This window comes from Callospermophilus lateralis, chromosome X (assembly GCF_048772815.1).
Source record: "Callospermophilus lateralis isolate mCalLat2 chromosome X, mCalLat2.hap1, whole genome shotgun sequence".
NCBI classification, from domain to species: domain Eukaryota; kingdom Metazoa; phylum Chordata; class Mammalia; order Rodentia; family Sciuridae; genus Callospermophilus; species Callospermophilus lateralis.
In genome coordinates, this window is record NC_135325.1 from 89,848,216 (window position 1) to 89,864,565 (window position 16,350).

The window sequence follows — 16,350 nt, forward strand, 5'->3', positions numbered from 1 at the left end:
CTCTAATAATTTAGTGAATTGCTTTATTTGTCAGCAGCTAACAGCAATTAATAATCAATTAGACACTTAGTTGCTAATGGATGAATTTGTAGTATCTTTTGTAATTATGCCATAACCCTAGGTTTAGATCACAGAAAATGTCTAAAGCAACATTTCTCAAACTTTGAAATTTGCATTTTGAATGTCAAAGATAAGATTATGGTGTGCACTATTTATTGAAATTTTGTCTTTGAAATTTTATTTTTAGGAGCAATGATTAGTGAATTGTGGGACATATCAGTTCTAGAGCAGTAGTTCTCAAAGCGCATTCCCTAGACTAGGAGCATCAGCATCCCCTAGAAACTTGTTAGGAATGCAGATTCTTGGGATCTATTGCAGATCTGCTGAAATCATAACCTGTGGAAAAGAGGCAGCATGTTTTAACTAGTCCTTCACTTGAGAACTACTGTTCTAGAGGTGTATGGGATTTAAGTAGTTTGCCATGGAAAATAGTCATTTGGGATTTCAAGTGCAATGGATATTTCAAAGGATAACATTAAATACCCTGAAAATTGCTTTCTATTATATATACAAGATGAAATGTAACATTTTCCCGCAGGTCTTTTAAAAATAAAATCCTATTGTACTAAGTTGGAAAATGTAACCTGTCCATAACCACTCTGAGCCCTTGTTCACATTTTTTTTTTCTGCTTTGGTGTGTGTTTCTTTGTAATAATTGATGCAAACATCAGAATATTATAGTTTTAGTTCGAGGACTGTTATTGTTTGATGCAAATATTGAACAAATCTTGTAATTATTCAAAGCCTGCTTATCTGTAAAATAAGTATTATGGTTGATAATGCTATTCTATTCTTTGCTAACAATAAAATGTTTAAATTTAATTTTTAAATTAAGGTAATGCATGTAAATAGTTTATTAACTAGTTCTATAAGGGTTATAATAGAAACAGAAGACTTATATCCCAATTTTTGCCATCTCTGAATCCTGCTTCTTTTAAGTGATCATATTTTTATAAATAGTATATTGAAATTGGTTTTGGTTTTTATTTTTTAAATTTGAATATCATTTATAGGCTTTCAACATAGGAGACTTGAAAAATTGATATTCTTAATGGACAAAGCATAATTGTATACATTTATGTATATAATTCTGCATTATGTTGTTTTGATACATGCAAACATGTATCAATGATTAAATTAACATTTCAATAGTTTTACATATAATTTTTATGGTGAGACATTTAAGATTTACTCAGTTATATTGAAATATACAATATATTATTAATGACTAACACTCTGCTATACAATAGATCTGAAAACAAATCTCCTATCTACCTGTAACTTTGTACCCTTTTATCAGCTACCCTTTTCCCACAAACCCCCACCTCTCCTAGCCTCTGGTAACCATTGTTTTACTTTCTACTTATTGAGTCCGACTTTTTTAGATTCCGTATATAAATCATACAGTATTGGTCTTTCTATATCTGGTTTATACATCATAGAATAATGTCTTCCAGGTTCACCCATGTTATCACAAATGACAGGATTTCCTTTTTTAAGACTGAGTAGTATTCCATTGTTTATATAGCATTTTGTTTATTCATTTATCTGATTGTGGACATTAAGATTGAATTCATATCTTGATTACTGTGAATAGTGCTTCAATAAATATGGAAATTCAGATAATCCTTTCACATCGATTTTCTTTTCTTTGTGTATATATCTATATATATATAATATATGTAGATATATATGTGTATATATATAGATAGACAGATATATATATTTATATATAGATAGATGTAGACAGAAATGGGATTTCTGGATTATATGGTGGTAGTTTTTTTTAAAAAATATTTATTTTTTAGTTGTAGTTGGACACAATACCTTTATTTATTTTTATGTGGTGCTGAGGATTGAACCCAGGGCCTTGCACGTGCTAGGTGAGTGCTCTACCACTGAGCCACAACCCCAGCCCCTAGTAGTAGTTTTTTTTTGGTTTTTGTTTGTTTTTTGTACTGGGGATTGAACTCAGGGACACTTAGCCACTAAGCCACATCTCTAGCCCTTTTTTTATTTTTATTTTTTATTTTGAGGCATGGCTCTCTAAGTTGCTGAGGCTGGCTTTGAACTTGAGATTCTCCTGTCTCACACTTGATATTCTCCTGCCTCAGACTCCCAATCATTCATCTCTCTTTTTTTAAATTCTTTTAGTTGTTGGTGGATATGATAACTTTTTTGTTTATTTTTATGCAGTGCTGAGGATTGAATCCAGTGCCTCACGCTAGGCAAGAGCTCTACCACTGAGCCACAACTCTGGCCCCTCATTCATCTTTTCAATAAAAGTCATTCTAATCATGTGAAGTGGTACTTCATTGTGGCATCACTCTTTAAATTTATATTTTTCTTATGATTAATGATGGTGAGCATCTTTTATGTACCTGTTTACAATTTGTATGCCTGCATTTGAGAAATTTCTGTTAAGGTCACTTGTTACTTGCTCATTTGTTTTCTTGATATTATTTTATTTCCTTATGTACTTTAGATATTAACTTGTAATCAGATTTATGGTTCAAGATATTTTCTCCTTTTCTGTGGGTTGTCTCTTCATTTTGTTGATTGCTTCCTTTGCTTTGCAGATACCTTTTTAGTGTGATGCCATACCTGTCTGTTTCTGCCTTTGTCTGTACTTTGGGGTCATTAAAAAATGTTGCCCAGACCAATGTCATCGAGCTCTTCCCATGTTTCCTTCTAGTAGTAGATTTATACTTTCAAGTTTTATATTTATTTTTTTTAATATTTATTTTTTAGTTTTCGGCAGACACAACATCTTTGTCTGTATGCGGTGCTGAGGATCGAACCTGGGCCGCACGCATGCCAGGCAAGCTCGCTACCGCTTGAGCCACATCCCTAGCCCCCCGAGTTTTATATTTAAATCTTTAATCCACTTGGAGTTGATTTTTGTAGGTGGTATGAGATAAGTATCTCTTTTTATTCTAATGCATCTAGATAGACAATTTTCTTAATAACCATTTATTGAAGAGAATATCCTTTTCCCTTTGTATATGCTTTGAACCTCTGTAGAAATCAGTTTAATGTAAATGTGTGGATTCATTTTTAGGCTTTGTCCCTAGTTTCTTTGGTCAGTTATCAGTTTTATGCCACTAGCATCTTGTTTTGAGTATAATCACTTTATAATATGTATTGAAAGCAGGAAGATATTGCCAGATTTGTTCATTTTGTTCAAGATTGTTTTAGCTGTTTATGATCTTTTGTAGTTCTATAAAAATTTAAGGATTGTCTTCTACAAACAATAGAGGTTTATTCCGTGATCATTCTAATCTGTAGTTCCACCAACAATGTCTAAGTGTCCCTTTCCCCCCATGTCCTTGCCAGCATTTATTGTGCTTTATGTGTGTGTGTGTGTGTGTGTGTGTGTGTAGTTGTAGGTGGACACAATACCTTTATTTTGTTTATTTTTATGTGGTGCTGTGGATTGAACCCAGTGCCTCACACATGCTAAGTAAGTGCTCTACCATTTAGCTATAACCCCAGCCCCTATTCTTTGTATTTTTGGTTGATTGCCATTCTAGCCAGAGATGAAATCTCAATGTAGTTTTGAGTTTCATTTCCCAGATTTCTAAGGATGTTAAAATTTTTAACATATTTGATGGCCATCTGTATTTCTTTTGAGAAATGTCTGTTTAGTTCATTTGCCCATTTGTTGATGGAGTTATAATTTTTTGGTGTTTTTTGAGTTTTTTATGTATTCTGGATATTAATCCCCTGTTGGAAGAATAGCTTGCAAAGATTTTCTCCTCTTTCCTAGATGAACTCTTTTCATATCCTTTTCATCTCCTTTGCTGTGCAGAAGCTTTTTAATTGATACCATCTCACTTATTGATTCTTGGTTTTATTTCTTTGAACTTTAGGATTCTTATTTTAAAAGTTTGTACCTGTACCAGTATGTTGGATTATTGACCATATGTTTTCTTTTATTGGTTGGAGTTTTTCTGGTCTAAATCTTAGGCCCTTGATCTACTTTGAGTTGGTTTTTGTGCAGGGTGAGAGACAAGGATCTAGTTTCATTATTTAAAAAAGAATTTAGAATCTAAGTAGCTGAGGGTCTTCCTAAATTGTGGAGGCAGGCCTTCAACTTGAGATCCTCCTGCCTCAGCTTCCCAAGTGGCTAAAGTTATAGGCATGTGCCACTATATGGATATTTAGTTTCCCCAGCACCATTGGTTAGAAAGGTATCTTCTCCAACATATTTTTGGCACTATTGTCAAGGATTGAATAAATATATCTATGTGGATTTGTCTAGGTGTCTTCTATTCTAGTGGCCTTTGTGTCTTTTTTATATGTAATTTTTAGTTGTTGATGGATCTTTATTTTATTTATTTATATGTGGTGCTGAGAATTTAACCCAGTACCTCACACATGCTAGGCAAGCACTCTACCACTGATCCACAACCCCAGTTCTTTGTGTCTGTTTTTATGCAAGAACTATGCTATTTTTGTTACTGTAGCCCTATAGTATAATTTGAAATTGGGTAATGTGATGCCTTCATCGTTCTTCTTATTGCTTGGTGTTGCTTTCCCTATTCTGCCTCTTTTAGGACTTTTTAGGACTCTGGTCTAGTTCTTTGAAGAACTAGATGGTAACTTGATGGTGATCACATTGAATCTGTAGATCACTTTTGGTAATATGACTATTTTGATATTATTCTGCCTATTCAAGGGCGTGGGAGGTCTTTCCATCCTTTAGGGTCTTCTTCAATTTCGTGTTTCAGTGTTTTATAATTTTTACTGTAGAGGTGTTTCACCTCCTTAGCTTTAGTCTCAAGTATTTTTATTGAGGGTATTGTGAGTAGAATTGTTTTCCTGATTTCTTTGTCAGTGAATTTATTATTAGAGTATAGAAAATATTGATTTATGAATGTTGATATTGTATCTTGCTACTTTGCTGAATTTATCAGCTCTAGAAGACTTCTGGTGGAAGTTTTTTGGATCTTTTATAGTATGCCATTAGCAAACAGATAATTTAACTTCTTTACCTATTTGTGTCCATTTGATTTCCTTCTTGTCTGATTGCTCTAGCTAGAGTTTCAAGAACTATATTGAATAGGAGTGGTGAGAATGTTCATCCTTGTCTGGTTCCTGATTTTAGAGGAAATGCTTTCAGTTTTTCCTCCATTCATTATGATTTTGGCTTTGTGTTTGTCCTATATAGATAGTCTTGATGATGTGAGGTAAGGTTGTTTTTTTTAAACGTTTTTGTAAGATGTTGATAGACTTTATTTTGTTCATTTATTATATGCAGTGCTGAGAATTGAACCCAGTGCCTCAAACATGCCAGGCAAGCACTCTGCCACTGCGCCACAACCCCAGCCCCAAGTAAGGTTCTTTTATCACTAGTTTCTTCAGTGTTTTTAATGTGAATTGGTGTTGGATTTTGTTGGAAGGTTTTTTCCTCATTAAGTTGATCACATGAATTTTCTTTGGGATGAATTTTATATATTAATTTGCATATGTTGAACCAGGCATAAATCCCTGTGATGAAACCACCTTGATCATCGTACACAATGTTTAAACATGTTTTTGAATGTAGCTTACTAACATGAAGGATTTTTGTGTATATGCTCATCAGGGATATTGGTCTCTAATTTTCTTTCCTTGCTATTTCTTTATCTGGTTTTGATATCAGGGTGATGCTGGCTTCATAGAATGGATTTACGAGTTTTCCTCCCTATATCATGGAATAATTTGAGGAGGATTGACATTTGTTCTAACTTTAAAGGTTTTGTAGAACTTTGACTCTATCTGGTCCTGGGCTTTTCTTTGTTGGAAAGCTTTTTTTTTTCTTTTTTTCTTTTTATTACTGCTTCAGTCTTAAGCTGATATTGGTCTGCGTAGGTTTTTCTTTATCTTCTTTGTTTAATTTGGGTAGGTCATATGTTCCCAGAAATTTATTAATATCTTCATATTTTTCAGTTTATTTACATTCACGTTTTCAGAATCGTCCCCAATGATCCTCTGGATTTCAGAAATGTCTCTGGAAGCATCTTGTTTTTAATCTCTAATTTTGTTGATTGTGTCTCTCTTTTTTGTTCAGTTTGGCTAAAGGGTTTATCAATCTTGTTTACGTTTTCAGAGAACCAACTCTTCGTTGTTTTGATCTTTTCTATTTTTATTCTCTATTTCATTAATCTCAGCTCTGATTTTAATTATTTCCCATCTTCTAATGGTTTTGGGATTAGTTTGTTCCTGCTTTGCTGAGGCCTTGGGATGTAGCGTTAGATTGTTTATTTGGGAACTGTGTGTGTGTGTTCATACTGGGAGTTGAACCTAGGGGAATTAACCACTGAGATAGATCTTTGGTCCTTTTTATTTTTTTGAGACAGGGTCTCACTAAGTTGCTAGGGTTGGCTTTGAACTTGTGATCTTGATGCCTCAGCCTCCTGAGCTGCCTGGGATTACAGGCATGCACCACCACGCCTGGCCGTTTTGTTTTTGTTTTTGTTTTTTAATGTGAACTCTTAATGAAGTGACTATTTCTCTTAGAACGACTTTCATAGTATCACAGAGATTTTGGTTTGTTGTATCACTATTCTTGTTTGATTTTAGGAATTTTTTTCTCTTTTCATTTCTTCTGTGGTGTATTCCTTGTTTGGAAGAGTATTGTTCAATCTCTGTTTATGTGCTTTTTAAAAAACTTTTTTAGTTGAAAAAATATTTTATTTATTTTTATGTGGTGCTAAGTATGGAACCCAGGGCCTCAAACATGATAGGCAAGTGCTCTACCACTGAGCCATAACCCCAACCCTGTTTATGTGGTTTTTATATCTGCTGTTGCTTTGTAATTTCATTCTATTATAATATGACAACATTCAAGGGATTTTATTGATTCTTTTTTTTTTATTTGCTAAGAAAAGCTTCATGACCTCATGGTCTATGTTGTAGAAGATTCCATGAGGTTCTGAGAAGAAAGTGAATTTAACTGTTGTCAGATGAAATATTCTATAGATGTCTGTTAGGTCCATTTGATTTTGGTATTATTTAGGTCAGAAATGTCTATCATTGTTTGTTTTGGTACTGGAGATTGAGCTCAGGAACACTTAACCACTTAGCTATGTCCCTAGCCCTCTTTATTTTTTTTTAAATTTTTATACAGGGTCTTGCTTATTTGCTATAGTTGGCCTCAAAGTTGTGAACCTCTTGCCTCAGTTGTCTGAGTTGTTAGGATTACAGGCATGCACCACCTTGCCAGGCTGATTCTTATGTCTGGATGACCTTATGTCTGGATGACCTATCTATTGACTAAAGAGGTCTGTTGCATTCACCCAGTATTATTATATTGGAGTCTGTCTGAAACACAGCATCAGTAAGTGTTTAATTAGGTGCACCAATGCTTGGGGCATAAATATTTACTATCATTATATCTTATTGGAATGTTCACTTTACTACTATGTAGTAACCTTCATCTCTTCTGATCAATTTTTGCATGATATCTTCTTTGTTGGATATGAGAATAGCTTCTCCTGGTTGTATGTTTTGTTTTGTTTTTTACTCCATTTGTATGGAATATCTTTCTCCATCTCCTTACTTTAAGTCTGTGATGTCTTTTCAGTCTTCTTTTTTAACGTATGCATTTATTGCTATAACTTCCCTTTCTAGGACTCCTTTTAACCACATCCTGTAAGTTTTGGTATGTTGTGTTTCTACTTTTATTTGTCTCAAAGTATTTGATTTCCTTTATGATTTCTTCTGACATCATTGGTTGCTCAGCATTATGTTGTTTAATTTCTGCCTATTTATGTATTTCCCCAAATATCTCCTATTGTTCTAATTTCATGCCATTGTGATATGCAGATTTAACCTATTCTGGTGTGTGCTTGAGAAGAATGTATATTCTTTAGCTCTTGGGTAGAATGTTCTGTATATATCTGAGAGGTCTGTTTGTATAAAGTCTAATTCAAGTCCATTTTTTTTCTGGGGTCAAGTCATTTTATTGATGGGATTAGATATTAAGGAATACTGGAGTGCTGAAATGTACAATTAAATCTGACATCCTCCTGCACAGCCAGATTTTGCTGTTGCTGAAAGCTCAAGTCCATTGATTTCTTTATTTTCTGTCTGAGTGATTGTTGTTGAAAGTGGAGTATTGAGGACTCAAAAAGGAGACTTTATCTCCTTCCCTCTTTTCTTCATTTTCCTAATCTAGTTTTATCACTTCTTGTGAAATACATTTTCAGTGTTGACATTAATATTGCTTAAGAACAATATTGTTCACATCTGAACCATGCAGTTTTGATTCCACTTCTGTGGAACTTTATTTTACCTTATTTTGTTTATTTTTTAATTCGTTCAGGTTTCTATTAGAAATAGCTACATACCCTTTAACTGAAGTGTACATCTCCCCTTAGTAGTATATTCAAATAGATCAAGTTATCTAAAATATTTATTACTTTTTTTCAGTGCTGGGGATTGAAACCAGGGCTTTTTGCGAGACAAGTGCTCTACCACTGAGCCATACTCTTAGCCCCTATTTATTTATTTTGAGGTGACTATAATGTAGTTCTATGCCCTCCTTTTACTTGAAGTATTCATGCTTTCTAGTTCTGGTGAGTGTCTTGTCTTTCTGAAATTTCTTCTTCACTTTTATCCTGGAAGATCTCTTTGCTTCTGTTTTGTGTTGAACTTCCTGTTTATAGGACTGTATATCTACCTTGCTTTTTGTTTCACTTTTTAATTTTGGTTTCAAGTTTCTTCTAGTAAGCTTCCTAAGACAGTCCATTTGTTTATTGATTTTCCTAAGAAAGGGTGGTAAGGTTTTTGAGTCTTTCTTTTGTGGTGCTGGGGATTGAACCCAGGGCCTTGTGCATGCAAGGCAAGCACTATACCAACTGAACTATATCTCCAGTGCCTTGAATCTTTCTTGTCTGAAAACACCTTGCTCTACTTCTTGTTTGATAACTTGGTATAGAATTCAAGGTTGGGAGTAATTTCCCAACAATTTTTTTTTCCTTTTTGGTACTATGAAATGAAACAGGGGTGCTTAACTACTGAGCCACATTCCCAGCCCTTTTTTATATTTTATTTGAGACAGGGGCTTGCTGAGTTGCTTAGGCCCTTGCTAAGTTGCTGAGGCTGGCTTTGAACTTAGGAACCTCCAGCTTGCAACCTCCCAAGCTGCTGGGATTACAGGCATGTGCCACCATGCCCAGCTCCCAACAAATTTGAATTCCATTATTTTCTTAATTCTGAGTTTTCCATTTAAAAAGTTTATTGGCATTCATGTTAAGTGATTTTTCTTTTTGTACATGATCTGTTTTTCCTTTCTGAAAGTTTTAGGATTTTTTGGTGCTGGGGATTGAACCCCAGGGCGATGTACATGTGGGGCAAGCACTCTATCAGCTGAACTACATCCCCAGTCAGGATATTCTTTTTATCCCATGACTTCAGGACTTACTGTTATGTTCAGGGCTGATGGTCATTTTTTATTGTTCTGGCTGCTTCATGGATTCTTCCAATTTCAATATGGGCTGGGAATACAGTTCAGTGATAAAGTGGTTGCCTGGCATGCAGGAGTCCTTGGGTGAGAGAGAGAGAGAGAGAGAGAGAGAGAGAGAGAGAGAGAGAGAGAGAGAGAGAGAGAGAGAGAATATGAGTGCATGTAATCAATGTTTCAGTTTTTAAATGCTGAGAAGTAGTCTCTTGTGTGGACACGTTGTGCATTCAGCAGTTGAAATATGTTTAGATTGTTTCCAATTTTGAGGGATCAGGTGAGCACATTATAGACAAGTACCCTATAAACATTTCATGTATAGGTTCTTGTGTGAACATTTCTTTTGAGTAGCTACCTAGAAGATGAAATGGCAACTGCTTACATTTTTAAGAAACTGCTTAATTTTTCAATTTCAACTATTTTCCATAGTGACCATATTATTTTTATATTCTCACTACCAACAGAATTCCAGATGTTTTACACCTGTGTCTACACTTGGCATTGCCAGTTAAATTTTTGTCATTCTAAGATGTGTGTAGTGGTATTAAAGATATACAGTTTTCTATAGCGGCTACACCATTTCACATTCTTACTAACTAGTAAGGTATGAAGGTTCTAATTTCTCTACATTCTTACCAACACTTGCCATTTTCCATCTTTTGAATACAGGTATCCTAGTAGGTGTGAGGTAGAATTTCACTGTGGTTTTGATTTGTATTTCTCTAATGGATAATGATATTGGACATATTTTCATGTGCTTGTCAGCCAGTATATACGGAAATGTAACTGAGTGGTAGAGTGTTTGCCTATCATACAACATACCCTGGGTTTGAGCTCTAGCACAGCAGGGGAGAAAATGCTTGTGTACATATTGACTGGTAAGTACATGAAAAAATGCTCAACATCATTATCCATGAGGGGAATGCAAATCAAAGTGAAAATCTACCTCAGATTTAGTAGGATGGCTATAATTAAAAGAGATACAATAACAAGTGTTGGTAAGAATGTAGAGAAATTGAAATGCTTATTCTCACTACTGACTGAAAATGTAAAATGGTGTAGCTGCTATGGAAACAGTTTGATAGTTCCTCAAATGGTTAAACATAGCATTACTATGTGATATAGGAACTCCACTACTATACATATACCCAAGAAATTGAAAGCATGTGCAAGTAAAACCTTATGTGACTGTTTACAGGAGTATTATTCATAAATGCCAAAAGTAGAAACAATTTCAGTTTGTATTAACTAGTGAATAAATTATTGTTTAATGATATAATGGATAGAAAAACTAATACAACATGGCTGAACCCTGAAAATGTTAATACTAAGTGAAAGAATTTAGTCAAACAAGACTATTGTATAATTACACTTATTTGAAATGCCCAGAATAGGTAAATCTGTACATTGGAAAGTATACTAGTGGTTGCCTGGGATTAATGGAAATAGGAAGATTGGATGTTGATGATAATAGGATGTGGAGTTTCATTTTGGGATGATAATGTTGTAAAATTGATTATGGTGATGGATGATGAAAAAGTGAATATATGAAAAACCACTGAATTATGTACTTTAAGTAGGTGACTTGTGTGGTATCTGACATCCCAAAGCTGTTTTAAAAAAATCCACCTATACAATTCAGTAATTTTAATGAATATAGTAATTGTGCAAATATCACCACAAACCGTTTTAGAAGATTTTTATCAATGAAGGTGGGTGCAGTGGTTCTGGAGGTTGAGGCAGGAGGAGCACAAGTTCGAAGCTAGCCTCACCAATGTATTGAGACCCTGTCTCAAAATTTAAAAAAAAAGGGGGGGGGGCCTGCAGTTATGGCACAGTGTTTAAGCCCTCTGGTTCAATCCCTGGTACAAAAACAACCAAAGTTTTATCACTCTAAAAAAAAAGTCTTTGTGCCTCTTTCAGTCAGTGATTATTCCCAGAACAGCCTTCATTCGCCTGCCAATCTGCTTCTTATCTCCATAGATAGATGCTTTGGGGCATATTTCCATATCTTGGAATCATGCATACATTTTTTTTGTATCTGGCTTTTATGTATGGCCAGTTTCTCTAAATCCTTGCTAATATTTGTTATTATATTACTTATTATAACCATTCTAGTAAGTGTGTAGTGATGTCCCATTGTGATTTTAATTTGCATTTTCCTTTTTTGGGGGGTGGTACAGGGGATTTAACCCAGGGGTGCTTAATCACTGTGTCACATACACAGCATTTTTTAATATTTAGAGACATGGTCTTGCTAAGTTGCTTAGTGCCTTGATAATTGCAGAGGCAGACTTTGAACTTTTGATCCTCCTGTCTCAACCTCCCAACTCATATAGGTCTAGGGTCATATTTTTGTATACGACTGATCAATTGATCTGGTACCATTTAGTGAAAATACTCTTAATGTATTGAATTTCCCCGGCACCTTTGTCAAAAATCAGTTGACTATATTTGAGTGTTTCCTGTGTGTGCTATTTTATTCCTTGTTCCCTGTAGCTCTCTTTGTAGTATTAGTCCCAATTTTTCTGATCTTTTTCTGAAAGTGAAGTATATGAATTGTATTAGTTGAAGTTTTAAACATCTTATTTTTAATTTTTAAAATGCAATAGATAAGAATTTGTATATTTATTTGTAAAATGTGCAAAAAATTAGCCTTTTAATTTAGAAGTCAATTTTTCTTCAAACAATATGCTTCAGAACTTTCACAAAAGGCATTACTTCCCCTTTGTTATGGTTTCTTTAAGAAAGACACAAGGTAATTTCAAATTGGCATGCTAAGAGTTAAGTCAAGATTTTATTTGATTTTTCTACCATGCTAATTTGTATTTCATTCCTAAATTTCAAGTGATTATTGATGTTTTTCCTGTAGGGGCATTCCTGATAATTTTTAATTTTCCACAATAAAAACCATTTTGCAACCATTTTAATGTTGCAGCTTCTGCAAAGCTAGAATTTGACCTTTTTTTTTTTTTCCTTTTTTCATTGCTAGGACTTAGACTCAGGGCCTTCTCACATGCTAGACGTGCTCTACCTCTGAGCTACATTTCTGGCTTCTGACCTAATAAATTATTATTTTTTGAGTTGCTGGAAATTGAACCCAGGGCATTATGCAGGCTAATCAAGTGCCATACCTCTGAGCTATAAACACAGCCCCTATATTATTTTTAGCACTTAAGAAAGGAGTTGGATTTGGGCACTTAAAGAAAAATGAGATAACTGATAGTGGAATCAAAATAACACAAGTGAATAGTCCTCACCTTTGATTCTTAATGTTTTGCTTTCCTCTTATCCAGAGTGGTCTTTCTGGAAAGTACTCTAATACATCGAAACATACCTCTAATGTCCCAACACCTCTCATATTGTGCCACAGCATTCTAAATGCATTATATTAGAAAGTTTTGGGGAGAAATATTTTTAAACTGTTCAGTTAAATTTTTCCCCCATCTTTAAGAAATACATTTCATTTTCCCTTTTTATTTCTGCTATACAGTAGTTTAGAGGTACACATCAAGAATTATATCAGGGTTTTCTAGCATTGCTAGTTGATTTATTTTCCGTATCCTAAGCAGATTGTTGTTATTATCTAGACTTAAGATTTTAATCACATTTCCTTGAAACTAGGAAGGGAGCAGGGAATTTTGGGCAGAGACTAGTTGAAAATTCAGGCAGAGATCTTAATGCTGATGGGTTGCATCCTACACACCTGAATCTTATTGTAGTTTCTTTTGCAGCCTTGTTCAGCATCTGCCCTGAGTTAAGCTGCAAACTCTTTTCATCTGCATACTTTTCTTAACTCTGAGATAATTTGGTTAATCCCACCCTTCTGCTATGTATCTTCTCCCTCGAGTGTTTCGTTTTCAAGTTCCCACTTCCTTAGAACACTGGCGTTTCCTCTCTTCACAGGATCTCAAGTTATCCTGAAGAAGCCCAACGCTTTGCTTTTCCTGCTCTTGAGAAGTCCCAAGATTCTGTGGTGCTGATTCCAACTGCCGCCTTATGTCTAGATTTTGAGTTGTTTTCCGAATACTTGCAGAAGCAAGCCCTTGTTATTGCTACCGATTCCTACCGATACCCTGCTTTGTCCTTCTCGCCACGCTTCTGTTCCTTTTATCCCCTCACCACCTTGGGCACAATGCATAAAGGATGGAAAAAGCATGCCAGTCAGAAGTCTTTGAATGAGGTATCAATGGATGAATATTTAGGCACCTTAGGACTGTTTCGAAAGCTGACCGCTAAGGATGCCTCTTGCCTCTTTCGGGCTATTTCGGAGCAGGTAAAAGAAAAAATGTGTTGCCACATACTGAGTTTCAGTTTTTGAAATGTGACATGGTCCTGTAGCTAGAACTGTAGCCTACCAAAGAAACAAACATTTTCTGTTTTTTAGTGAAAATATCCAGGCGATCTGTTCCTTATTAGTGCAAGACAATGCAAAGGTGTGTATCTTTGCTCATTAGTCCAAATACATTGCTGTACCTTTGCTACATTTTCTGTTTTTTAAATGCCCATTGATAATGTTGGAGGGATAAGATAATGGGTTAAAGAAAACGTTGAAATGTATTTTGATCATTCCTAAGCATCCCTTGCTTCCTGTAAGTTGTATGCATAGGAAAAAAATTACATTTATGTGGTAGGAAGGGGAAGGGGGCATGAAAGAATCATCTTTCTCAGTTTTACTGAAGATTAAAATATTGTTTAGTATGATGAGGACTGAATTTCCCTATGTTCTACATATGTCCTAAATAAGGGAAACTTAATTGTCCTATCAGTAGTCTTAATTTAGAAGTTTCTGTTTCGAATGACTTTTGGCAGTAAACTGGTCTTTTTTCTTTTAGTTGTTTTGCAGCCAGGTCCATCATCTGCAAGTGAGGAAGGCTTGTGTTTCATATATGAAGGAAAATCAACAAAATTTTGAGTCTGTAAGTAGAATACGTACCCTGAGGGAGAATTGTTTGTAATATATTTAGTAGGGTGGGATAAAAGAATTGAGTACTTAGATACAAAAATTAAACAATGCAATCTCCTTTGTTTCAATAGCAAATATGTAATTCCTGGCCGGCTTTCCACAGTCTATCATGCTACCTCCTCCCAGAATTAAGGTTGTTTTGTATTCTAAAAATAAAGAAAAACTATTTTTTCCCTCCTCCCATTCCAAAAAACTCCCAAACCCTAAAAAGTTAAAATTTGACCTGCTGTCTTGTGTTATCCATACTACTGTTTTTTGAACAATAATTCAAATGTTTGTCTCTTAATATTTTTAAGTCCATATTTTTTTCAATATATTTTAGTTGTTAATGGACTTTTATTTTTCACTTATTTGTACGTGGTGCTGAGAATCAAACCCAGAGCCTCATGCATGCTAGGCAAGCGCGCTACTGCTGAGCTACAACCCGAACCCCTTAAGTTCATATTTTAATGTGCACAATAATCTTCAGCTCATCAATTTGAAGTGTCTTGTAAAGTTTTTCATGTCACATTGAAATAATTGGAGCTCTGCCACTAAACATTGTTTTTTTTTTTTTTTTGAAATATTTTTTAGTTTTAGGTGGACACAATATCCTATTTTTATGTGGTAGGCAAGCGTTCTAACACTTGAGCCACAGCCCCAGTCCTAAAAATTGATTTTTAAGTGAAAGTTTGGGAGTTCTCTTTGTATACATTGTAAGTATTTGAATTTTGTTAAGGAAACTAAAGGTTTTGCTAAGATCTGATTTGAAGTATGCCATTGTGGCTTTTTATTTATTGTCTATCTCTTTGATACTATTTGTTTTCTTCTGACTATTATGTTATGGATTTTTGCCTGCCTTCTGTTTGAGGTTTACACTTTTTTTAAATATTTATGTTTCAGTTGTAATTGAACACAATACCTTTAGTTTATTTATTCTTATGTGGTGCAGAGGATCGAACCCTGCATCTTGCACATGCGGCACGTGCCGCACGTGTCAGGCGAGAGCTCTACCACTAAGCCACAACCCCAGCCATACACTTAATTTTCTCAACAGTGTTTTTAATAAAGTTTAAAATACTGCAAAGGCTTCTTTTAAAGCTTGTTACCTTGAAGTAGATTATAGTCTTCTCCACACCTGGGAAAGGACTGTTCCCGACATTCAAATGGAAGACTATGGTATAAAGCAGTGCGTGAAATATTTATATACATTTTCATCACCTGGGGATCTTGTTAAAATGCAGATTTAATTCATTAGGTCTGAGCTGAAGCCCAAGATATCTGCATTTCTAAGAAACTCAAGTGATGCTTGTTGTTGGTTCCTAGACCACATTTTGAGTAATGAAGATGTGTCCAAATTTTTAAAACTAACAAGGTGAATCTCAAAGTTATTACACTGAGAAAAGCCATACCCTTCTTCCAAGAAAAGTTTATACAAGTATGGTTGTCTTTAGATAAAATACTAACCACTCTATAATAAAGACAGAAAACTGGATCAGTGGTTGCAGATGTTATATAGGAGCATAAGGAAACTTGTGGAGAATGATAGATATTTATTATTTCAGTTTATGATGATGGTTTCATGGGTGCAAACAAAAGTCAAAATTTGATTGTACTGTTTAAATTGTGTGGTTTGTTGTATGTCGAGTATATCTCAGAACTTTAAAAATAAAGTGAAAGAAAATAAGATTACTTTTTAAAATCTGGTGATGTTTGTGTACATGGAACTAGAAATCTATTTCTTGATTATTCAATTTTATTTTTAGGTATATTAAGTTTACTATTTTAGTTTTATTAGTCATATATAGTTATGTAACTGCCATCACAATCATAATATTGTGTTGGTTCCATCACACCCGGAAGTTCCCTTGTCACTGTTTTTTTGAAATTAATGAAA

At 34.6% G+C, this 16,350-nt stretch overlaps 1 protein-coding gene across 3 annotated transcripts in view; it reads left to right on the forward strand.

Annotated features, from left to right (window-relative positions):
• Alg13 (ALG13 UDP-N-acetylglucosaminyltransferase subunit) overlaps nt 1–16,350 on the forward strand; it is a 79,325-nt gene that overhangs the window by 13,808 nt on the left and 49,167 nt on the right. For 2 of the 3 annotated variants that reach the window (XM_077106990.1, XM_077106991.1), the window contains exons 4-5: nt 13,415–13,784; nt 14,344–14,427. In XM_077106990.1, coding sequence (XP_076963105.1) covers nt 13,415–13,784; nt 14,344–14,427 — 454 coding nt within the window. Of the gene's footprint in view, nt 1–13,414; nt 13,785–14,343; nt 14,428–16,350 lie in introns of those variants that run through there. The other variant, XR_013154650.1, reaches the window with a different exon arrangement.